The 24423-nt window shown below is 37.5% G+C and overlaps 1 protein-coding gene and 1 pseudogene across 4 annotated transcripts in view; both read right to left on the bottom strand.

Annotated features, from left to right (window-relative positions):
• Positions 1–24423, bottom strand: part of LOC114513569 (SAP domain containing ribonucleoprotein) — a 52859-nt gene that overhangs the window by 25690 nt on the left and 2746 nt on the right. For 2 of the 4 annotated variants that reach the window (XR_003685847.2, XM_028532904.2), the window contains 8 exons: positions 17472–17571; positions 14864–14910; positions 14566–14633; positions 10507–10558; positions 9598–9671; positions 8902–8930; positions 5830–5855; positions 3697–3765 (listed from right to left, as the gene is read on the bottom strand). Coding sequence is in view for 3 of the 4 variants with exons in the window: in XM_028532904.2 (XP_028388705.1) it covers positions 3697–3765; positions 5830–5855; positions 8902–8930; positions 9598–9671; positions 10507–10558; positions 14566–14633; positions 14864–14910; positions 17472–17571 (465 nt within the window). In the remaining variant the exon portion in view is untranslated. Of the gene's footprint in view, positions 1–2248; positions 2305–2877; positions 3053–3696; positions 3766–5829; positions 5856–8901; positions 8931–9597; positions 9672–10506; positions 10559–14565; positions 14634–14863; positions 14911–17471; positions 17572–24423 lie in introns of those variants that run through there. The other 2 variants (XM_036018863.1, XM_036018864.1) reach the window with 2 other exon arrangements.
• LOC114513570 lies at positions 4044–5823 on the bottom strand (annotated as a pseudogene).

The raw sequence follows: 24423 nt of genomic DNA, 5'->3' as shown, positions 1-24423 counted from the left end.
CAAGCACAAGACTGAAAACCTAGCAGATGATCAATCAGAACCAATCAGGCAGAGGTTATTTATCTACATTTTGTTTTGTTTGAGGGGTGGGAGGTTTCTCAGTCCATAGTCACCATGAGGTTTATACGAGAAAAGGCATGCCATTCTATCCTTAAATAATCCAAAGAGTTGGAGGGGACAATTTACAGCCTCTTGTGTAAAAAATGTCTATAAATGCCAATGCCATTCTTTGCCCCGTCACTTCCCATTATCCTAAACCAACAGGATTCTATTCACTGAGACTTGAGCTGAAAACATGAATGAACAGGCCTTTCTTGGGCAGGGCAAAAGAGGGAAGATGATTGGGGGGTGGGGGAAGATAGATTTCTTTAAGTTTCTGTGCAATGCCTAATGTGTATAGTATACTAGTAGAGCTAAAAACTGAAATATATGCATAGTCATGCAAAAGTCAGCCTAGGAAGAAAAGTTGAGACTCAGTATCCTCAAATGTGTAATATGTACAAGCAAATCTAAAATACAGAGATAATCAAATTATGAAAGTTAAAAAAAACTAGTCATAAATGCCATTATCTATGGCTTACTTCCTCTCATACACCTTCTCTTCATCATATATACTGGTCTGCTATAAAATCTGCTAAAGAGACAGCAGCAAGCAATCAAGGTCTTAAGGTGGATCAAGTAAACACATACCCTGTGACATGGAAATGACAGGAAGTAGGTTACTCCTTGTACTCTTTAGGATACTAGGATGAAGAAGAGGCATCTCCACACCATCTACTAACATACCACTATTGGCATCATATCTAAGTGAATGAGATCTGTGCCAAATTATGTAGGAGGATTCTGTACTAGAACCCAGGATCCTAAAATAAAGTGGATAAAGTGTGCTGATCTGGTTGTCCCATAAATACAAACTTAATCATATCACAACCTTGGCCAACCAAACAAATACTAGGTAACAAATCATCTCTGGTGATAAAGAACAGTTAAACATAAGACCAAACCAGGCAACTCTCACCAAAAACATGTCCAATTTGCAATTTCAAGATTTGGATCTAGGATACTAAGTTCTGGAAAAGAAGTTACTTGGTGAACAAAAAAGAACACTTTTTTAAAATCTTACTTCTGTTCCTCCAATTTCTCTCCTACAGATTCAGTCTAAAACTGCTTATATTCTCCAAGTATTAAAAAATTCTGGGCTACAAAAACAGTGGTTCAATTTATGTAGTCTGACAAAGGAATCCCATGCTACTTCCAAATGTAAAAGCTGTGTGGGAGATATAAACTAGACTTGAGTAGTTCAATAAACATGTGGTTATTTAAATTAATTAAAAATTCAGTTCCTCAGTTATACTAGCTACATTTTAAGTGATCAACAAACACACATGGCTAATTACTACTATATCAAATAGTAAATTATTCAATAGAACAATAGTCTATAGAATACTCCCATCATCACAGAAAGTTCTATTGGACAGTAGTGGCCTAGACAGCAAAATATCTACATTTCTGGGACATTTTAATGGTTTACGGGGAAAAATTAGAGCAAGCTATTAAAATTAGGATGATCCTGAAAATCAGGATTTAGGATCAATGTGTATGGAACCTATACTCAAAGATGGCATCTCAAAAAAATCACAAACCTCCAAGCAGAGTGGTACCTGGTACCTGGAGTAAATCATATACTCTAATACAGTGCTCAAAATGTGGTCTGCCTCCTGGTGCTGGTCCCCAAACTGTTTGTTACCAGTCTGCAGTTAAGTCCAAAAATTGAGTGTTTAGACATTTCCAAAGTAATTTAACACTGGTATGCCATTTTTATTGTATTTTATACAAGTACCACTTTGCAATAAATCGAAAATTTAAAAAAGTTAGTCTTTGTCACAGAATCTGAGAAATACCATGCTAGAACATGTGTGTGACATGAACAGGATCAGAGAAGAGAGCTCATATGGTCAGAGTTCTGCCAATTACCATTATCTAATTGTAACCCATTAGTGACTTAAAATGAGAATTGAAATCTTCTCAATGATGAAATAAAACACCAGAGTTAACTGCCTAAATTAAAGTCATAAAGCCAGTTGGCCAACAGAACTGAACTAAGAGCGAGCCCTGGCCGGGTGGCTCAGTTGGTTGGAGCATCATCCTGTACACCAAAAGGTTGCAGTTTCAATTCCCAGTTAGGTCAGGGCACATACCTAGGTTGCGGCTTTGATCCCCAGCCAGGGCGCATACAGGAGGCAACAGATCAATGTTTCTCTCTCACATCGATGTTTCTCTCTCTCCAAAATCAATAAACATATCCTTGGGTAAAGATTTAAAAAAAAAAAAGAAGAAAACTAGTATTTATTGAGGGTCAAAGTGTCACTATGTTAAGAATTTCAAATACACAATTAATTACTCTTCACATAGTGTCAGGTATTACTCCGATTCTTATAGATGTGGACCAGATAAATTTAATACTTTGCTCCAAGTCACAAAATAAATTAAGGTATACCATGTTTTACCCAGTCTCCTGTGGACTGAAAATGAAATCAGGTCAAATATGGAAAAAGACTCTAGGGAAGGATAGAAAAAGCTGATATCCCTGTAATGAAATGTTATCAAAATAACTCAGGTGGACAGTATAAGTGAGGGACAAATTCCTTTCAGGAATGTGTCCACATGAGCTGAGTAACAGGAGGTATAATGTTCTATTTAGTTAATTTTAATGGAACACACAAACACACATAATTCCCTAGAAGAGTGAAATTACTACTGAGATTCTTAGACACCTAGCCCTCATATACAAAAGAAGATGAGAACCAGGGCCACAGATCCAAGGAACCCTTTCTTGGCCATCTAGCAAACACAAATGACTTTGGATTTATAATCATTCTTCCCAATTAATCTGTATATGGTTTAAGAATCACATACTCTGCCTACACCTCAACACCAAATTTTTAAAAATTTCACATAGACCAGCATACTTCTACTGAATACCTATGGTCTCAGCATCAAGCTGGGCACACAGAGCTGATGTTATATTTCTGGTAAACATCAAATATATAACCTGAAGGGAAGATGAAACACAGTTGTAAGCAAAGTTATGAGTCCTATAGGAGCACAAATGTTTATTTTTTAGAGTTGTTTTTTTTCCTAAGCAAAAATATAACCACTGTCAGGTCAATTTTTCCAATGAATTTCCAGAGAAGTCAGTATTTCCATATGCAAATGGAAAAAAATCATTTAAAATTTATTTATTTATTTATTTATTTATTTATTTTTAGAGAGAAGGGAAGGGAGAAAGGAAGAGAGGGAGGGATACATTATTTGGTTGCATTTCACATGCCCCCTGCCAGGGACCTGGCCTGGAACCCAGGTATGTGCCCAGGTATGTGCCCTGACCAGTAATTGAACAGGTGACCCTTCAGTCCGCAGGCTAGAGTTGATCCACTGAGCCACACCAATGAGAGCTAATCATTTTTTTCAATGATGGTTTTTCTGGTTTGAAACATTCTTCCCTACAGAGTATGCTCAAAAAGCCTAAGTAGAAGCTATGAAAGCAATCTGGAAACAATTAGGTTTGTGAAACAATTCCTGTAATGTATTCAACAGCCAGTGAGATGATGGTCAAGGACTGTGTGAAACAAAGTGTTACACTTCTTGGCCTAGTAGCCCCTAAGCTGCTCTAATGTTGCAAAAACAGTACTTTACCTTTCTGGAGATTGAAGAGACATTCAAACCGAATCTTTGAGCTCTTTCCTTTAGCTTGTCCAGGTTAACCTACAAAAACACAGGGGGAACCAAACAAAACAAAACAAAACAAAACAAAAAAAACCCCACCTGTATTAAAAAAATCAAAACAGAAAGTACAGAAGGCAGAAACTATGGTCCACAGATAAGAGTTTAAATAAGACTACAACATTAAAGATACCCCATGTGCTAAATTAGGAAACTAAGCAGCAACCACCCATGCCACTAATTATTAAAAGGCCTCTTCTGGAATATAGTGAAAGATTGAGCCCTGCCTCCTTCATTCATCAAAGGTAGTAAGAACCTGAGGAGGGGATTTAAAATCAAAGTAGGAAAATACTGCTGGAAAACACAAACAATTGTCTAAATCATCGCCTCCAAGCACGTCCACCATTCACAGTCAAAAATCATTAATTCCTATACAGTCTATACAAATAGTTCTTGATTCTATCTCCCGGCAACAAGAAATGATCTCTACACATCTACTTTCTTCAGAAGACACATCTACCACTGAACTCCACTCATTTTTTTTTTCATTTTTCTTGGAAGCTTTCATATATCATGCCTTATTATCATTAAGGATATTTGGGACTTTTTTTTTCCCATTAAGTAGGTAAGGGCTATTTTGAATGATTAGTGTTTGTAACTGCCAAGGTTACTATGTACAGGTAAAAGAAGTGAGGCTTTATTTTTTGGTCTCTTTCTCCTTGGGCAGAGTCCTGATGGTCTACTTCTTGACCTGAAGCCATTCTACATGGCGCCTGTATGCTTCCTTGGTCTTATACCTGTAGGTCTTAGCCTGGTTAGCCAGAAATTTCTGTGCCTTGTCTGCCTTTAGCTTGCGAATGTGTTCCATAAGAATCCACTTTAAAAAAAAAAAAGCTTTTACTATTTTAAGAGAGAAGAAAGGAAGAGAGGGAAAGAAACACCCACTGGTTGCCTCTCACACACCCCCAATTGGGGGACCTGGCCTACAACAGGCCCAGGAATGTGCCCTGACCAAGAACTGAACTGGCGACCTTCTGGTTGGCACTATGACGCCCAACCCACTGAACCACATCAGTCAGGGCAAGAATCCACTTGTTCTTCAACATGTTACCTCTCACTTTCAGGTACAGGCTGTGATATATGTGGTGGTCAATCTTCTTAGATTAACAGTATCTGCTGAGCAGTGGGCAAAGAATTCTCATCCTCCTCATCCAGGTTACTTCCTCAGGCATTCAAGCACTGGCAGTGTACCGCCCGCCTTACCTCATCCATATACCTGCCCTTCTTACAGGCCAAGGTGTTTTCCTGGCATCAAGTCCAGAAATGGAGAATCACAGACTTCTAGATGATCAGTACATCTTTGACCAGTTTCTGAATTTGATCATGGGAGTTGGCTTTGGTGATTTCACTGGTCTTACTGGAGTTCAACCTGACCTCCTTTTGCCAGCTAAAGACACTAGAGGTAAGCCTCTTGTGAAGCCTGAGCATACTCATGAACGAGGCCGAAACGGCAAAAGTATTTCAGACATTTTCACTCAACTGTAACCATAAGAGCAAGATTCCATAGAACTGAATATATTTCACCACACCATTTGTTTCCATTTTCTAAACATACTTGCTAGTCACAATGGCCCAGAAGTGTCTTATTCTACGTAGTCTTTATCTTGATTTTACATTTACTAGGGAGTATTTAAAAATACCACTATCTATAAATAGAACTAATTAAATTGATTAAGTTGCTTTCACAGATTCTCTTGTGGTAATTAAGAACCAGACATTATCCAAAGCCATTTGATAAGACCTAAAACTCCAGTACCATAAAACATAGTGTTACATGGGCTGTGTCTTCTAACAAATCTATTCATTTTTTCAAGAGAAGTGGTAGAGAGATTGCTATAGCATTTTTGAAGATGTGGCAATTTTCCTGACCTCTAAGTAACTCAAACAATTCTTTTTATTCAGGACATAAAACACTACTGAAAAAGATCACCAAGCTCATATGATCTGAGTTTCCTCTGACCTGCAGAAAAGGAGGAGTGTCTAACTTTAAAACTAACTGGATCGAGTTAAGCTTTGGCTCTAAAGGTATAAAAAAAGGATTCTTACCATAGGCTTGGTGTCAGATGACAGGCCTAAAAAAGAAAAAGGTTTTATTTAGCATTTTTAAAAGTCATAAAGGAAGTTCAGTCTTCAAATCAAATTAGCACAGAAATAGTTTATAAGACAAATGTCTTTTATGGTGAGAAAGGAAAGACAAATTGCATCCAGAGATTGTATCTGCATTCACCAAGAACATAATACAGCCACTTTGGAAAGCAGTTTGGCAGTTCCTCAAAAAGTTAACATGAAAGTTTATCATATGACTTAGCAATTCCATTCCTAGGTGTCCAGAAAAAAAGCTATGAAAACATACATCCACATAAAAACTTATATATGAATGTTCCTATACAAGCATTGTCCATAGTAGCCAAAAAGTGAAAACAACCCAAATGTCCATCAACTGATGAATAGATAAAATATGGTATATCTATACAACGGAGTATTATCCAAGAATAAAAAGAAATGAGCCCTGAATGGTGTGGCACAGTGGACTGAGTGCCAGACTATGAACCAAGGGGTTGTTTGGTTGATTCCCAGTCAGGGCACATGCCTGGGTTACAGGCCAGGTCCCGGGAGGGGTGGGGGGTGGGGGTGGGGGAGGGCATGTGAGAGGCAAACAGATGATATTTCTTTCCTTCTCTTTCTCCCTCCTTTCCCATCTCTAGAAATAAATAAAAATCTTAAAAAAAAAAAAGAGAGAAAGAAATGAAGTACTGATACATGCTACAACATGAGTGGATCCTAAACATATTATGCTAAGTGAAAGAATTCAGTCACGAAAAAACATGAATTATATGGATTCATTTACATAAAGGTAAATTTACAGATATAGAAAAAAAAATCAGTGGTTATTTGGGGGAAAGGGTGGAAAACAACTGCTAATGGGTATAGGGTTTCTTTTTTGGGTAATGCATATGTCCTAAAATTAGACTGTGATAATGGCTGCACAGCCCTATGAACAAAAAAACCAAAACACAAAAAAAGCAAATTATATATTTTAAATGAATGAACTGTATGGCATATAAATTATATCTCAATAAGGCTATTAAAAAAGATAAAAATGGCATATCTGGAAAAAAGAGCAGAGTTACTATCATTGAGTTAACATTATGGCCTCCTTAAGAAAATGTTCTGTACTGAAATTATCACTAAGTAAGTAGTACATTGGCCTATAGGATCAACCCTAATCTAGTCAATAATTATTTATTTAAAACTTTTAAAATTTCATTTTAACCAATCTTAATTTTATAATTGGTTCCCTAATACTGTAAACTTTTTTTTTTTAATTGAAAGAGAGAAAAAGAAACACCAATGAGCGAGGTACATGGATTGGTTGTCTCTCGCAAGTCCCCAACCTAGGAGGACCAGGTATGTGCCCCGACTGGGAATTGAACCAGTGACCTTTCTCTGTTAGTAGACTGGCACTCAATCCACTGAGCCATACCAGCCAGAGCCAACACTTTATGTATGGATTCAACTTTTACCACAAACCATGTGGTAGGAACTATTAGGTGTTTTTATGTTCTCATTCATAAAACTCTAACTCTTTTTAAATATTCTATTCTTTTAAGAGCTACTCTAGTTCTATGATGTCAGAATTATATAATAATGCTGTAAATGCCATATATACATTATTTTATTTTTCTTGATCAGGGTTCCTTTTCAGACTAGGAATTAATCTAAACTTTTCTTCTTTCTTCAAATAGTACCATCTAATGTCTAATCATTTTTGTTGTACTATCACCAATCCTATTTTATCTCTTGACATAACTAAAGGGCAGAAAGTATCTTATTTCTAAAACATAGAGTGATAGCAGCCAGAATTTTGCTGGTCTTTTAAAAAAGCAGAGCAAAACACTATGAAATCTTTGGAGGGAATTTTCTTAACATACTTGAAAACTACTAATAGGTCACTAGGAAGACGGGATTGCATTCGGAGACTACATTTAAATTTTAGGTCTCTTAGAACAGGGATTATGTAATTTGATTTTCTTTTTTAAAAGATTTTACTTACTTATTTTTAAAGAGAGGGGAAGGGACGGAGATGGAGAGAGAGAGAAACATCAATGTGCGCTTGCCTCTCAGGCTCCCTTACTGGGGAACCTGGCCAATAACCCAGGCACTTGCCCTGACTGGAAATTGAACCAGCAACCCTTTGGTTTGCAGGCTGGCACTCAATCCACTGAGCTACACCAGCCAGGGATGATTATGTGATTAAAAAAAACCCTTTTTTCCTAATTTATAACAAAATGCACATTCACTGTAGAAATTCTAAAAACACAGAAAGAAGTCAATCAAAACTCTACCTACCAGACATAATGAGTATTAACAATTTAGTATATATCCCTTTAATCTTTCTTCCTTGTCATATATGCATTTTTATTACTAAAATGGGAACACACTGCAAACTGTATAACTTGCCTTTTTCACTTAGTATATCTTTCTGACATTCTTTTTTTAATTTTAATTGTTGTTTAAGTACAATTTTCTGCCTTTTACTCCCATGACAAATATTCATCAATATAATTTTTAACATCTGCATGGTCTTCCACTATACTATTGTACACATTTAACCAACTTTCTACTGTATACCACATTGTTTCCAGTTACTGACCACTATAATTAATGCATCATCATCCTTGTGGCTAAGTCTTAAAAGTATATCCAAGATTATTTCCTTGTAAATTCCTAAGAAGTTAAGATGGTTGAGGTAAAAAAGGACTCTCTGTCACTTTACCACCACACTAGGCAGTTTAACACCAGACAGGCACACACTAATTATATGCTGATCTGAGACACCAGAATAAGCAAGGTACTAGAAACTCCTCTGAAAGTGTCTAAGAAAAGGAAAACAAATGTTGGCATGTCTTCTTAGTCTCATAACTTCAGTACCTTCTCTAAATTGCCCAGGAAGGCTTAAGTATAGTTTTACCTAAAGCAAAGTGGTAAATGTTATAACCTCTTTTTAAAAGGCTTCTAGAGCTAACAAGTTTACCTTAATGAGGAGAAATAAAATCTGTTAAGCTAGAAAATAAAACTGTAGTGGTAACTTTCTCAGAAGAGTCTCTGGATGCTTACCTTTTGATGGAACTGAAGAAATCCCAAATCTGTAGAAAGAAAAACAAGCTCAGTTTTAAGAAGCTGTTCACACTCCTGGGTCCGTGTCAAGTGTACATATGGCACTTCTTGCTTGTGATCTCAAGCCTTGCAATCATTAGCTAATTCTAACAAGCCCATGAAAGAAGTCTCTTTTACTTTTTCTCACCAAGAGTCCAGATAAGGTAAACAGAAGCCTTACCAGAATTGGGAGCAGTTCCTGACTTTTACCTATTACAAACCCCTGCTTGATAATAAACCCATCTACAGCAATGATCCAAATCAATAGAGTTCCATCAATGCAGCCAAAACAAAATAGTGTTTCTTTTCAGCAAGGCCTATATCCAACCTAAAGTCAACAATTGTATTTAAACCCTGGCTGGTGTGGCTCAGTGGGTTGGGTGTCAGCCTGCAAACCGAAAGGTTGCTGATTCAATTCCTAGTCAGAGCATGTGCCTGGGTTGCGGGCCAGGTCCCCAATTGGGGGAATGCAAGGGGCAACCTATCAATGTTTCTCTAGCACATCAATGTTTCTCTCCCTCCCTTCACCTCTAACAAATAAATAAAATCTAAAAAAAATAAATAAATAAAGTCAACAATTATATTTCAAACCCAGGATCATAGCCCTTCACCTTCATACCAGTGCTATCTCAGGTCTGAAAGGCTGAGGACACTCACCTAGCTGCCCGGGCAGCTTTCTTACTCTCCAAACTCACAGGTACATTGAATCGTTCAGCTCTCTTCTGCATTCTCTAAGTGATAATGGACAAAAGAAGGGGGAAAAAATTTCAATTTCTGGATTCCTACTTTTAAGAGAAAAGTTGTTTAGAGGTGTGTATATTTAGAACATCAGGAGTAATTTCTTAAGGTCTAAACTGAGAATACTAACAATCCTAGAAGATATTAGGTTATAACTATCTGAGGACTTAACAGACTTTTCCAAAAAGCAAACACAAAAAGACTATTATTACATTCATATCCTCAAAAACAAAAGAGAAGGAATAAAATAAAACCCACATTCTTCACGAAGCCAAGAAGACAAAAAGCTATGTCTAGCTGACCTTTGAAAAGGGATCAAAGGAACAGCTTGGTTCCAATGCTGGTGGTACTCTTTTAGTTAGAAATGAGGCAGTGTTGTCCTATGCCACCTTTACTTTAAAGGTACAAAAAACAACACAGATCTCAAGTGGAACCTAATTTCAAAGATCTTAAGACAGAATCCAGAGAAATTTCAATCTTACCAACTAGTGATTTATAACTTAAAAGTGTACTTCACTTTCTACTTTTCATCTCTTCCACGGTAAAATCCCCCCAGACTCCAATCCTAGTTTGTAAACATCCTAAAGAATCCACTAAGACCATAGTTTCTATATATATAAAAAAATAGGACTTCAAAGGTATTTATGCTAGTCCAAATGTTTTCTCAAGTGTAGCTGGTGGAAAAACATATCAATAGCAAAATCTGTCAATACTGATTATCTACCTATGAGTAAAGTTTTTAAAGTGGTAATACAAAGAGAATAAAGGGTAACAAAACTGAAAGACATACAGAGAGACTGCTCTTCTACCAAGGAGCATAATACCTACCTCAGTCTGTGGTATTTCAGATGTAATTTTTACCACTTTCTTTTCTGATGCCCTGGAGAAGAGGAAAGAGATTTTTTAAATTAGAAAACTGATGTTCTAACCCAAAACTTTAGAATTGTATAAGAACTCACCCAAATCATGTCCTTTGCCCCATACCTCTCTGCCACCCATTAGTCCAAAAAACCATGAGGCCAATTATACCTTCAGTTGCTAGGACTATCACCTATTTATAAGAGTTCACTAACAGACTAAGCTACACTGCTAAAGTAAAGCATATGGAAGTTATTCAGAAAGAAAGCTGGTTAAATACATTGGACTGAAGGGAAGTATTCAAAGGATACTGGAAACCATTTGATTTACTTTTAGGAACTTTAAATTTACGTCTGGACTAATAACTATTTCTCCAACCCTCATTTAAACATCAGCTCTCAATTTTCATCACAGAAACAATTAATGTGTGCTCTACAAGCTCTTGTTTTTTTCTTTGACAAATCCTTTATTCTTCCCATGAAGACTGTAGCTTCAGCTAGAACAGTCAAAGTGGGACAAATAAAAATGCCAAAGGGAATGGGGAGAAAAAAGGCTAAGGGAGTCTGAATTAGGAAACATGTTAAGTTACCAGTCAAAGGCTTAAGAGAAAACAAAAGAGGGGGACCATAGGGGCGGGAGACAAAGTTCAGAAGTACCCAGGATAAATGGAAGGGCATTAACCTTCCACCAAACAACTCCCATAAAACTGTGGGTCATAACCAGTCTCATTAAGGTCCCTCATTTAGAGACATAGGCGGCTTTTGTTCCAATATCCCAGACACTTTTCCCATTTGATGACCTGAAAGGTAGTAATGGTTTAATGGCATTTTCAGAGGAAGCAATTCTGGAACAGGAACTTACTCTCTCTTCCATCCTTTTGTTGAATGCCCCAGAACTGACAAATAAGCAATGGGTGCCCCCTGCTGACCACAACTAAGTCATACAACATTTAACTGATTTAACAAGGAAATACAAAAAAATCAAACGAAACAGAAATATTTTTGGAGATCCTCAAACCAAAGATGACACAAGGGGACCTCCCTTTGAATGTTCAAAGGACCTAAATCAGCCCTAAATATTCTGACTTTTAAAGAAATTTCTGAATTCTTCCCATTTCCTGGTCACTCTTCCTTCCCCAACCTTCTGTCTTGTGAAGCAAAAAGGGACACTGAAGTTTAATGTTTTTCTTGAAGTCCAATGCCATTAAGAAAGCAGTTCTTTCCACCAACTCCACGTTAATGACTTCTTTCACATTCCTGTCTTAAACCACAATCACTGCAGTATACCTCAGCAAAAAGGGAAGCCCAGAGAGGAAGCCTCCTCCTGCTTCATTCTAATGCCCTCAGGCACAATTAAGCACAAGCAATAAAAACACATCACATTCTGGGACTCAGGGGAAATTTCATTTTTTCACTGAGAAATTTCTCTCCAACCCATAGTCATATACAAAACACTACCTAAACTAAAGGGATCCAGATATTTTAGTCTAACCATTACTTCCCTCTAAAACACAAAATCACCAACCCTACACACATTCAACTTCCCTGTTTTAGAAATTCATTAATAAAATTAAAACCCTTTAAACAAGTTATACATTTTACATATTCAAAGGGTAATGAACTTCTACAAATTTTTGATTTCATTATTTTTATTTTTAAAATATTTTTAAAGATTTTATTTATTTATTTTTAGAGAGGGGAAGGGAGGGAGAAACGGAGGGAAACATCAATGTGTGGTTGCCTCTCACACACCCCCTACTGGGGACCTAGTCCACAACCCGGACATGTGACCTAGACTGGGAATTGAACCAGTGACCCCCTGGTTTGCAGGCCAGCACTCAATCCACTGAGCCACACCAGCCAGGGCAATTTCATTATTTTTAAGCCACACAAACCAACTATCCTTGTATTTACCTGATCTGCCTTCTGGTCCCAGAAGTCCCCAAAACATTTCTATTCTATTTACTTCTTTATTTCTTCACTTATTTATTTTAGAGAGAGGGGAAGAGAGGGAGAGAAACAAGGAGAGAAATATCGATGTGAGAGAGACATCAGCTGCGTCTCGAATACACCTGGACAAAGGACGGAACCAGCAACCTAGGCATGTGCCCTGACAGGAATGAAACCGGTCACCTCTTTATGGGACAACACCCAACCAACTGAGCCACACCAATCAGTGCAAAACATCTCTATTTTGAAGCTATCCCATAAATCATTTTCTAAAAGCATTATATCTAGACATACACCTCCTACAGTGGAAGATAACTAAAGGCTTTTGAAAGCAGTAACATTTGATAAAATCTAATACAACATTAAATGCACATCCCCTGTGATGTAGCAAATCCACGGATTTATCCTATGGACATACTTGTATGCATATAAATACAGTTTCAGCCCTGGCTTGAGTGGTTTGAGTGCCGGCCTGCAAATCAAAGGGTTGCAGATTCAATTCCCAGTCCAGGGCACACACCTAGTTTTCAGGCTAGGCTCCCAGTGGGTGGGCACATGAAAGGCAATCACCCATTGATGTTTTTCTCCCTCTCTTTGTCTCTCCATTCCCCTCTCTAAAAAATAAATAAATAAAATCTTTTTTTTAAAAAGTTCAGCATAAGGACATGTAGAACTGCATTTCTTGCTATTATGAATAATCTAAATGCCCACCAACAGGAAACTGGTGAAATTACTGTTCATCCCTGGAATGGAGTACTATTAGCTGCTACAAAGAATAAGATTCTAAGCTAATAACTACTAAATGTGGGTAAATGGGTATTGGAGGGTCAATTATACTATTTTCATAACTTTTACATAACACAATTCCCATAACCACAAGTTGGAAAAAAGGAGACGTACCACTTACTAGGATAATTACCCCTATTTCACAGGATTCATGTAATGATTAAAGGAAGATATATATGCATAACACTTAGAACCTTACCTAGTACAAAACTAACATTTAAGTAAGAACATTACTGTATGATATAGAACGATTTCCAGATGTGGAGGGGGAAAAAAAATCAAGAAACCAACAATATGCATAGTGTGTACATATGTATCTGTATAAACACATATATACAAACACCGTGTAAAACATTACAAAAAAAGATATTAAAAACCTCTAGGAAATTAGATGGAAGTGAAAACAAGGGGTACTTAAGTGTATGTACTGTTTAATTCTTTTACTAGTCCACATATTATAACCTTTTATAACCAAAAGGTTAGCCTTTTATAGCTAAATGCATTAATACAGCTATGAAGAACAAAAATGTTAAAAAGGACTCAACTGCTCTTAATGTGCTGGAGTATAAGATGGCCAGACATCTGTGGAAAGAGTTCCAAACAAAAAATGTTTATGGTAACACTGTGGGGTAGTTTAAATAAACTTGAGATCTGGCCTGGTAGCTCTGTTTGTTAGAGCGTTGTGCTGATACAACAAGGTGGTGGGTTCAATCCCAGTCAGGGCACATACAAAAATCAACCACTGAATATGCAAGTAAGTGTAACAACAAATAGGTGTTTCTCTCTCTCTCTCCCCCTTCCTCTCTAAAATCAATAAATAAAAATTAAAAAAAAAAATCAAAATCTACTTTCCACTTTAGTACTTTGTCTTCCCCTATTCCCCTATAAATCAAAGAGACAATAGTGTTACCTCAGACACAAAAATCTCTGGTCAGCACCCTCCTCCCTTACAAAATTCTTTCTATGCAGAGAATCTGTACGATTCTCTATACAGAAAGAGAATCATTTATTATGGTGATAAAACAAGGCTAGAAGACCTACACTTGGTCTGAGCTTGAAGTCTCCTGGTCCTAATCACCTATTACAGAACCCGGAGACAAACTATTTTGCTTTACTGAGACCATGTACTTGAAATGAAATAGACTCTTCTGAAAATGTGTGATGTAATGAGAAATTTTAAAAAGCCATAAAAGGCAAACAAAGTGAAACACTATGCCCCCCCCCCCCCCCACACACAAGAAAAACACCCAGAACTATCTGCTCTGTACTCAGATTATAAAAAAGAGATAGTTACACATCAACAGTTTTTTCAGGGGGTTCTTCCTCTTTGACAGGCAGTTCTATGGGCTTTGGTTCTTCTTCCTGAAAACAAAAGAAACAAAATGGTTAACATATATCAAGAATAAAAACCGGTCAATAGAAGACTACGAGAACTTCAAAATGAATCAGTCTTTCAGAAACTTCATTCCCCCACTACTCTCCCCTAGCAAGTTATTAGCATTTAAATCTTCTAATGATTGATGTTAAGCAATGTGGCCAAGGTAGTGGCACATTGCCAGTCCAGTCACTAACCTTTACTCTCTCCAACTCACCTCTGTTTCATCTCCCAGTACATCTTCTTCATTTGCCTCCTCTTCAGCTAAAGAATATTAAGATATTCGGGTCATACTCTGCTATATAACCATATTGATCATTGTACTCAGGCTAAAATCACAATAATTTTGCTTTCCCAAAATAAAATTCAATAATAAATGCAGAACTAATGTTCATAAAATTTGTTCCACATGGAGGAAATAAAACTGTTTTCTCTTCCTAATATTAATATAAAGTTGAACTCCACATGGAGAATACCTTTAAGATTTAGTGGTGGGGGAACATTTCTTTTTTTCTTTTTTTCATATTTTATTCATTTATTGTTAGAGAGGGAAGGGAGGGAGATAGAGAGAAACATCAATGTGCGGTTGCTGGGGGTCATGGCCTGCAACCCATGCATGTACCCTGACTGGGAATCGAACCTGCGACACTTTGGTTCGCAGCCTGCGCTCAATCCACTGAGCTACACCAGCCAGGGTGGAACATTTCTTAAAACAAAACCCAGAGGTAAAAGCAGAATGAGAAAAATTTCAAATTTTTCAAAACTAAGGAAAAACACCATGGAAAAAGAAACACATGACAAAGAAGATATTAGTGTCTAAACAAGGGAATAGTTACTAGAATATAAAAGAAAAGGCTTGCAAACTAACAAGTGAATGATGGAAACCCCAAGAGAATAATGAGCAAAGGAAAAACCCAAATAACCATAAACATGAAAAATGTTTACACTTTTTAATAATTAGAGAAATGTAAATGGAAACAACCTACAGATTAGTAAAAATTAGGCCACTTGATAGGGCAGATTTGTGAAGGCAAGACAAGAACCTTCATGCACTCTATAGATTATAGAGCAATTCTGTAAAGCAATTTAGAAGTGCTTAGTATTAGTAAGTATACATTTATAAATATGCAACCCAAAGTATGAATCCCAGAAAGACTCTCACACAGGAATATTAAGGAACATGAAATAAGTAGTTCAGGAAGCAATACACATATCTATCACTGGGTGAAATAAAATGTGGTGGATTCTATATACCATAGAATACTACGCAGGAATTGAAATGAATAGACTAGTTGACAACACAGGCACAGGCCACAAAGATACATCTTTAAAAAACAAACAAATGAAAAAACACAGCCTGGCTGGTGTGGCTCAGTGGATTGAGTGCTGGCCTGCAAACTAAAGGGTTGCTGGTTCTATTCCCAGTCAGGGCACATGCCTGGGTTGTGGGCCAGGTCCTCAGTAGAGGGCATGACAGGCAACCACACACTGATGTTTCCCTCCCTTTCTCTCTCCTTCCCCCTCTTTCTAAAAATAAATAAACAAACAAACAAACAAACAAACCACACACAAAACCCCACAGTACTTAGAGATAAAAAAATACACACCAACACATTACAACAGTTGTTTAAGGGAAATGGGATAAAAGGGATGGGAATAAAAGGGAATAAACAAGAAGAGGAAACTTGTACAACCTGGGATGACAGTATGCCTTAAATAAAGTGGTCTTTTTCTTTTTTTTTTTAACTTTTTCCTTAAATCCTCCCCTGAGTATATGTTTACTGATTTTAGAGAGAGGAAGGGAGGAGGAGGGAGGGGAGCTGGAAACAGATGTGAAGACAGAAACATTAATTAGTTGCCTCCCATACACACCCCTGACTGGGGATGGAACCTGTAACCTGTACAGGACGATGCTCCAACCAACTAAGCTACCAGGCCCAGGCAATGAAATTGTTTTTAAAAGGCAGAATTAGCCCTGGCTGATATGTCTCAATGGACTGAGTGCTGGCCTGCAAACAAGAAGGTCGCCAGTTCAATCTCAATCAGGGTACATGCCTAGGTTTTGGGCCAGGTCCCCAGATGGGGGTGTGCGAGAGGCAACCGAAAGATATTTCTTTTTTTTTTTTAAGATTTTATTTGTTTATTTTTAGAGGGGAAGGGAGGGAGATAGAGAGAGAGAGAACATCAATGTATGGTTGCTGGGAGTTATGGCCTGCAACCCAGGCATGTACCCTGGCTGGGAATCGAACCTGGGACACTTTGGTTCCCAGTCTGCGCTCAATCCACTGAGCTATGCCAGCCAGGGCGATATTTCTCTTGCACATCATGTTTCTCTCCCTCCCTTCCCCTCTCTAAAAATAAATAAATAAAACCTTCAAAAAATGTGGAATTAGAGAATGTCAGAACTAGAGGTTATCTAAGTTTATGAATTTCAAGGATAGAGACACTTGTTCCATTTCATAGATCAGAACAAACAAGTGTAAAGAGTAAGCCATGTAAACAGTGACTATCCAAAGTTACCTAGTAAATTTCTGGCACAAGAGGAATCAGAATTCATATCTTCCAATTCTCAGGCTAATGATACTTGTTTTACCATATTTCCTTTTAAATAATTTGCTGAAATAAAATTGCAATGTATTAAAGGGGGGAAAGGAGTGCTTCTTTGCTTCGTAACCACTGTTCTGGATAACCAGGAGTTTTCTTGATATAGTTCATTAAGAGTTTATGTCACCAAAAACATAAAGGAAAAGAAGAAATCTTCCACATGGCAAAGCCTAAAAATCAGTACTCTTAGTCATACCACTCTAACTCCACAAAGCACTCACCATGCTCTTCAAGGTAGGCCTGAAGCCTGTTGATGAGATCTTGTTTTATTCCCTTAGTCTCCAAACCACGAGCAAGACACTCCTGCTTTAGTTCAGCAAGCTGAGAAAAAAAGAGTAAAACTTTTCCTTAGTTAATACAATGAACCTGGTGAAAAAAAGAAAAGAGGTACAGCTGACCCTTGAACAATGCAGGGTTAGAGATGCTTACACCCCATGTAGTCAAGTATCTATGTATAACTTCTGAATCCCTCAAAACGTAACTACTGCCTTGGCCAGTGTGGTGCAGTTGGTTGGAGTATTGTCCTGTATACCAAAAGGTTGGGGGTTTGGTTCCCAGTTGGGGTGCATATGGGAGACAACAAATTGATGTTTCTCTTTCACATCAACGTTTCTCTTTCTCCTTCAAATTAATAAACATATTAAAAAACAAAACTACTAATAGCCTACTGCTGACTGGAAGCCTTACTGATAAAGTCAATTAACACTTACTTTGCATATTATTATATACTATATTCTTATAGTAAGCTAGAGGAAAGAAAATGTCATTAATAAAATAATAAAATACAATTACAGTACTGCATGTGTTTATTGAAAAAAATCCAAGTATAAGTAAACCTGAATAGTTCAAACCCATATTGTTCAAGGGTCAACCGTAGTTCTCACAAAAAAGAAAAAGAGAGTTCAATTCCAAACAATTGCTCTTAATCCCACCAAGCCTCTAGGTCCATGAAGACAGTCCACTTTCTTCTAATATTCAATATGGAAGAGGACTTCCCTAACACATGATGAAGAACAAACATCCTCCTTTAATAAAATTCTGATATATTCGTGCAACTACTTATTACAAATCTTTAGCATTTTTGATAGAAAAAAACTCCCCCCCAAAATTACTGTACCAGCTAGTTAATGGAAAGAATTAATCTTTAAGTATAAAATCTAATTATCTAAAAGCAGATTCTTGTTATTCCAGACCTTTCACTGGAACCTTCCATAAATATGCATTCAAGTCCAACCACTGTAGAATTAGGTAAATGTGTTAGCCAGGTTAATGTCAATAATGAATCAATTAAAAGATCTGTGTCAAAATGGAAAAAATATCTAAACGCATGCCACAATTCTGTTGAAGATTTTTTAAATCAATACTTGACTAAAGATATAACAGGTATGCTTACCAACTCTGCAGACAATAGGAGGAGGAAGAACTGATGGATTACTGACAGAAATAAGCTAAGGGTAAGGGGGGAGTTCTTTAGAGAGAACAATGAGTCAAAAATAAAGATTCAATTTAGGAAGAATAAAATATAAAGTACTGTAATAATATTCTAAATATAAATTGTTCTAAAACCAGATGAGTAAGATCTGGCTCAACAGTACTCAAAGGATAAAGACCTCATGGTTTCAGATGATTACAAGTGCAGAAGGTTAACAGTATGATTTGCTACCAAAGTAATTCTAGGTTATGGCTAACTGAAAAATAGAATATATTAAATGATGTAATAGCCTTGCTGAGCTCCAGATTCTTATTTAAGCATAATGATATGCTAATCCAAAGAAAACAAGAAGGAAAAGGAAAGCTCCAGAAACCCTAGAAACAAATCAGTGCACAAATGTCATAGATGTTTGCCCTGAAAGAAGATTTTACTTGTTTTGAAGTATAGATTATAGGTCAACCAGTAGAAGTATGAAAGCAGATTCCTATAGAAGAAAGAACTTTACAACTAAGAGAATATGCTGGGCATCTCTAGGTTTTCAACCAAGGGAGAACTTGAAAATGGAGAGAAGCAGCCTTTCTCCTTCACAAAAATTGGTTGGGTGGAATATTCAGTTGAGCAGGACAAGCAGGCAGGAATAATATAGGGTGGAGCAAAAGTAGGTTTACAATTGTGAGTATGTGAAACACAAAGTTTATGCTTATACTGTTAATAATTATTGTATTATTTTCCATATGAACAACTGCAGATCTACTTTTGCCCCATCCTATATGTACAGAATTGACCTACTCAACAGGCCAATAGCACTCTCTATTGAAAACACGGTAGATAATCACCCATTAAAAGCATGGAGTGGCAGGAAAGGGACTCCAACTGAAGAGGACTATGCAGAATGAGGGCCATGCAGGTTTCCCAAGCACCAATTCACTCCTTCAGCTCAAATGCCTGGAACGGTTTTGGAGAACCTAGTAGCTGAGGAACAGAAACCCTTCCAGGCTGACAATGACCTTCTGGGTGCACTCACAGGGTGGGGAAAACAACATTCTGTACAAACTGACTACAGCACTGTGGACACTGTGTCTTGGAGGCATTACCTACAGCCTTTACTGACCTTGGGTTTCCTTCCCCCACAAGAAGTGAGACCAAGAAGCCTGCAGACCTGAAGAATTTAAACGAGCACCAATACATGTACTGGCTTTTTGAGGAGGTTTGGGGTGGTGAGAGGAGTGTGGAGTGACTGCATAAGCTAGCATGGCCTCTGAAGCCAGACTACCTGGGTTTAAATTCCAGCTTTACCACTAACAGCTGTGTAAACTTAACTTCTCTGTGCCTCAGTTTCTCATGAAATGGGGATAAGACCTTTACCAAAGAGCTGTTATGAAGATTAAGTTAGTAAATATTTATAAAGCATTTACTGTAGAATAGTGCTTTGCACCTAGTAAGCATTTCAAAAGTGTTAGAAAAGGGACAATGGCCACTGCCTGGCCTCTAGGGTTTTGTCCAGGAGGAAACTGTCCCCTGGCACTCACCCTGATGCCAGACACTTCAGTTTCTCCCTTTGTGCCACTGGTGCCCCTTCCAGCTGCTGCCCCGGTGCTGGAGCCCAGAGGGAGTGAGTCTGCGGAAGTCCTAATTCCGTTTCGGGCCCTTTAAGAGGAGACACATGAGAATCACACAGTTTCTTCCACCACCCCAACCCCCAGTGGTTTCTGCAGCCAGAAGTTATGGGGACTTATCTTCCTGACAATGTAACCCTGAGAGGAGTGTGGGTGCTCTGGTTTGGGGCTGGGATCCCCTGTTCCCAAGGTATACCTCCCAATTTTTATCCACCACATGTAGGTGTGAGACCGCCAGTTCTACATCTCCACCTCTCCTAACCATCTGGATGAATGTGACTTTTTTAATTCCTTGGCTGTTGGACTTCTACACAACTCGATTTTCTGATGATTCTGGGTGACAGTTGTTTTGTATTTTAGTTGTAATTTTTGCTATGTTTGTGCAAGGAGATGAGCCATGTTTACCTACATCTCCATCTTGACTGGAAGTCCTAACACTTTAAATATATTAATGTGTGTGTGTATTCAGGTGGTGTTGGTTGTTTCTCTGCAAAGCAATATAGCGTCTTTATTTTCTGTAACTCCTCATCTTCCTCAGAAGCTCAATTCCTCACCCCCACCCCATTTAAGTAACATTTTTGGTAAATAGGTGACTCATCAACTTTCTAATAAGAAAGGTGTTTCCTCCCTTCTCCTTCCTTCCCAAAATAGTGCCTAGGCAAAATTTATAAAAACTTCCAGATGAAAGGGAAATGTGCAGTCAGAGATGGTTTTTGCACAGGGAGCTGATCTGATATAGTCTGATCTAGACTCCAAAGAGACAGAATGATACAACTGGTTGTTTACATGTGTAGCATTCATCACGCTGACCACTGACCTTACTATTGCCTTTGGTCACTGAAATCTCAGCCCCTCACTGGCTTCCAGTTCCTAACGTCAAGTCTCTGGTTCATTCAGCAGTCTTCTCAGCACTCCCCCGCCCCGCCCCGCCCCATCCCCTCACTGGTCAAATAAAAATGTTACATGTGGTTTTTACATATAATATTACTTTAGTTATTATATGGTGGGTTCCGCTCATATACTGGGACATAAATTTCAAAAGGAATACAGATGAGTAAAAACACAAAACAGCTGAAAATAAAGTCATTTCTTCTAGCACATTTCATTTGGGTACAATTATGATAATAGTAAAACAAAAATCTTTTAAAGACTCAAATAATAACTAACTTATAATATCAAAACTTACCCATCTTGATATGCATCTGACTTTAAAATATTTTAAAAGAGCGTATTTAAAAAGTAACTTATATTGAGCACTGGCCTGTGAACCAAAAGGTCACTGGTTCAATTCCCAGTCAGGCACATGTCTGGGATGCAGGCCAGGTCTCCAGTTGGGGGCATGCAAGAGGCAATGTTTCTCTCCCTTTCTCCTTTCTCTAAAAAGTAAATAAATAAAATTTAAAAATAATAAAAAAATAAAAAGCAAGTTACATTGAGTTATATAGTGTGTGAATTATATCTCAAGGTTATTTTAAAAGACCAAGTTATAGAACACTATCCATCATACTAACTTCAATGTCATTGTAAAAAATAATGCACATGCACACACACACCTCTCACTCTAAGTGATGTATATACACAAGATGCCTGGACAAGAAACAGATAAGTTAACGCTGGGAAGAAGAAGCTTGTTAAGGGCAAGCATAGGAAGAAAACTCTACCATATACACTTCTGTACCTTTAGAGTTGTGAACTCATACATGAATGACCTACTCAAAAATTAATTTCTAAAATTTTATTTTTCCAGTATCAGTAAGGCATTTCCAGTCTATCTATCCAACCCACAGAGAAAAGACCAACTGATGGACTACATAATACAGTTAACATTAATCATTTACTTCCCCGTGATTTTTTTGTTTGATAGTCTTGAATTTTGATTCAAAGCTTTTTCATGTTATCTCTTGATATGGTTTGTGAACTCTTTGAGGGCAGAGACATTTCATATTATTTATAACATTTCACACAACAAATTCAAATTTAAGTACTAATGTATGCTCAAGTTTGAATGTTATTTCCTCATTTAATCCTGACAACAACCCTAAGTATTATGATCCCACTTTATAAGTTAAGAAAATGAGGCTTAAAGAGATTCAATAATTTGCTTAAAAATCATATAGCTAGAAAATAGTGGCACCAATATGCCAGCTCAGGTCTCTCTGATTTAAGCCCAACCTTAACTACCAAGATGCCAACAACTGCTCTCACATGAACACTCCATCTAACTCTCCATTTTCTTCTTAACCACTTCTCCTCAGTCTCTTTGCTATCTCACTAGCTCTTCTCTTACTCAACCCTGTAAACTCAAAATTTACTAAGATTCCTTCTTTGGTCTCCTCATTCCACTTATATAAAAGGCTTTTCACTTCCCAGAATCAAATCACTGGCAAATCAGCTCTAACTTCAAAATGTATTTAGAATCTAATCCCTTCTGGTCTTTTTTTTCATCCAGATTCTTATAAAAATTCTGCAGCCCTTGCATCTTATTATATTATAGTATATCCTTAGCAGTCAAAATGATCTTTTGAAAATTTAAGTCAGAACATGTCATTCCTCTATTCAAGACAATCCTAACAATCACCTATAAGGCCCAATTATAACATTTTGCATGTGGTTCCCTCCTTGACCTCCTTCAAGTCTCTGCTTAAATATCACCTCCTCAATGAGGCCTTCCCTAGTCACCATATTTTAACTTATAATACCCTTCTTCCCACTGTACTCCCTATCCTGCTTTCCTGTTTTTCTGTACAGAACTTACCACTATTTGACATACCATAAATTTTACTTTATTGTGCCTTCCCCCAGTAAAACATAAGCTCCATGACAGCAAGAATTTTGTCTGCTTTGTTCACTTCTATATCTCCAGCACCTATGTTAGTGGGCACATGGTAGGCACTATATAAATACTGTTTTCAATAAGTCCCAAACCTTTATTATCAGCTTTCAACTCTTGAGCAGGAGACCCACATTTCCAACTGACTACCAGATATCTCCAAGTATCTGTCACAAAGACACTTAAGCCCAAAACTAAACTTATTTTCTCCACTGACAAAATTGGCTTCTTCTCTTCCTCCCAACCTAGCCTAAAGGTATCACTACTCAAACATGGAGTCATCTTTCATTACACCCACATCTAACTGATCTGTAAATACTTACAATTCTATATCCTACATTTTTTTAAGTCATTCCTTTCAAAGTAGCCACTACCTTACTTCAAGTCTTACTAAGTTTATTCACTTGGTAACTAGTTATTGGGTACCCATTGCCTGTCAAGAATTATTTTAGATACAGAAAAACAATCATTAGCAAAACAGAATTCTTGCCCACAGGAAGCTTACAACCTAGTAGGGAAACAACGCAATCAATGATCATATACATAATACCTAACTGATATATATATATATATATATATATATATGTATATATTTTAAAGTAGAGTCCTATGAAGGCATTTAAAAAGTGGTCTGACCATGTGAACAGGGAGAACCTATCCTACCTAAGGGTTTCTTGGGTAGATGATTGACATCTGAAGGACAACTAGTAGTTAATTAGATGAAGATGTAGGGAATGGGGGTGGCAGGAGCAGTGCAGCCAAAAGTATGTTGTAAGTCCACAGGGTTGTCCAACCTGCAGCCCTTGGGCCACACGTGTCCCAGGATGGCTATGAACATGGCCCACCACAAAATTGTAAATTTACTTAAAACATTATGAGATTTTTTTGTGATTACATGTCACAATGTACTTAATGTGTAGCCCAAAGCAACTTTTCTTCTTCCAGTGTGGCCCAGAGATGCCAAAAGGTTGGACACCCCTGTAAACATTCTGACTTCTGAGGCAAGTAGTGTGCAACAATTAAGAACATGAACTTTGGAGACAGACTGGATATGATCCACCACTCATTAGTTGTGAGACCTAGGGCAAGTCACTCAGTTAATCTCTCTGGGCTTCCATTTTTTCTCCTGGTAAAATGGGGATAGTAAAGGCATTTACTTTCCAGGGTTATTTTGAGAATTAAATGAATTTATGTAGATAGCTTTGACGAGTGCTTGCCACATAATAAATGCTATGTGTTAGCAATTAGTGAACATATTCACACTGAGGAATGAGATAAAATAAAGCCAATATGGT

The sequence above is a fragment of the Phyllostomus discolor genome, chromosome 2 (genome assembly GCF_004126475.2).
Source record: "Phyllostomus discolor isolate MPI-MPIP mPhyDis1 chromosome 2, mPhyDis1.pri.v3, whole genome shotgun sequence".
In the NCBI taxonomy this organism is placed as follows: domain Eukaryota; kingdom Metazoa; phylum Chordata; class Mammalia; order Chiroptera; family Phyllostomidae; genus Phyllostomus; species Phyllostomus discolor.
This window is presented reverse-complemented; position numbering and strand designations above follow the sequence as displayed.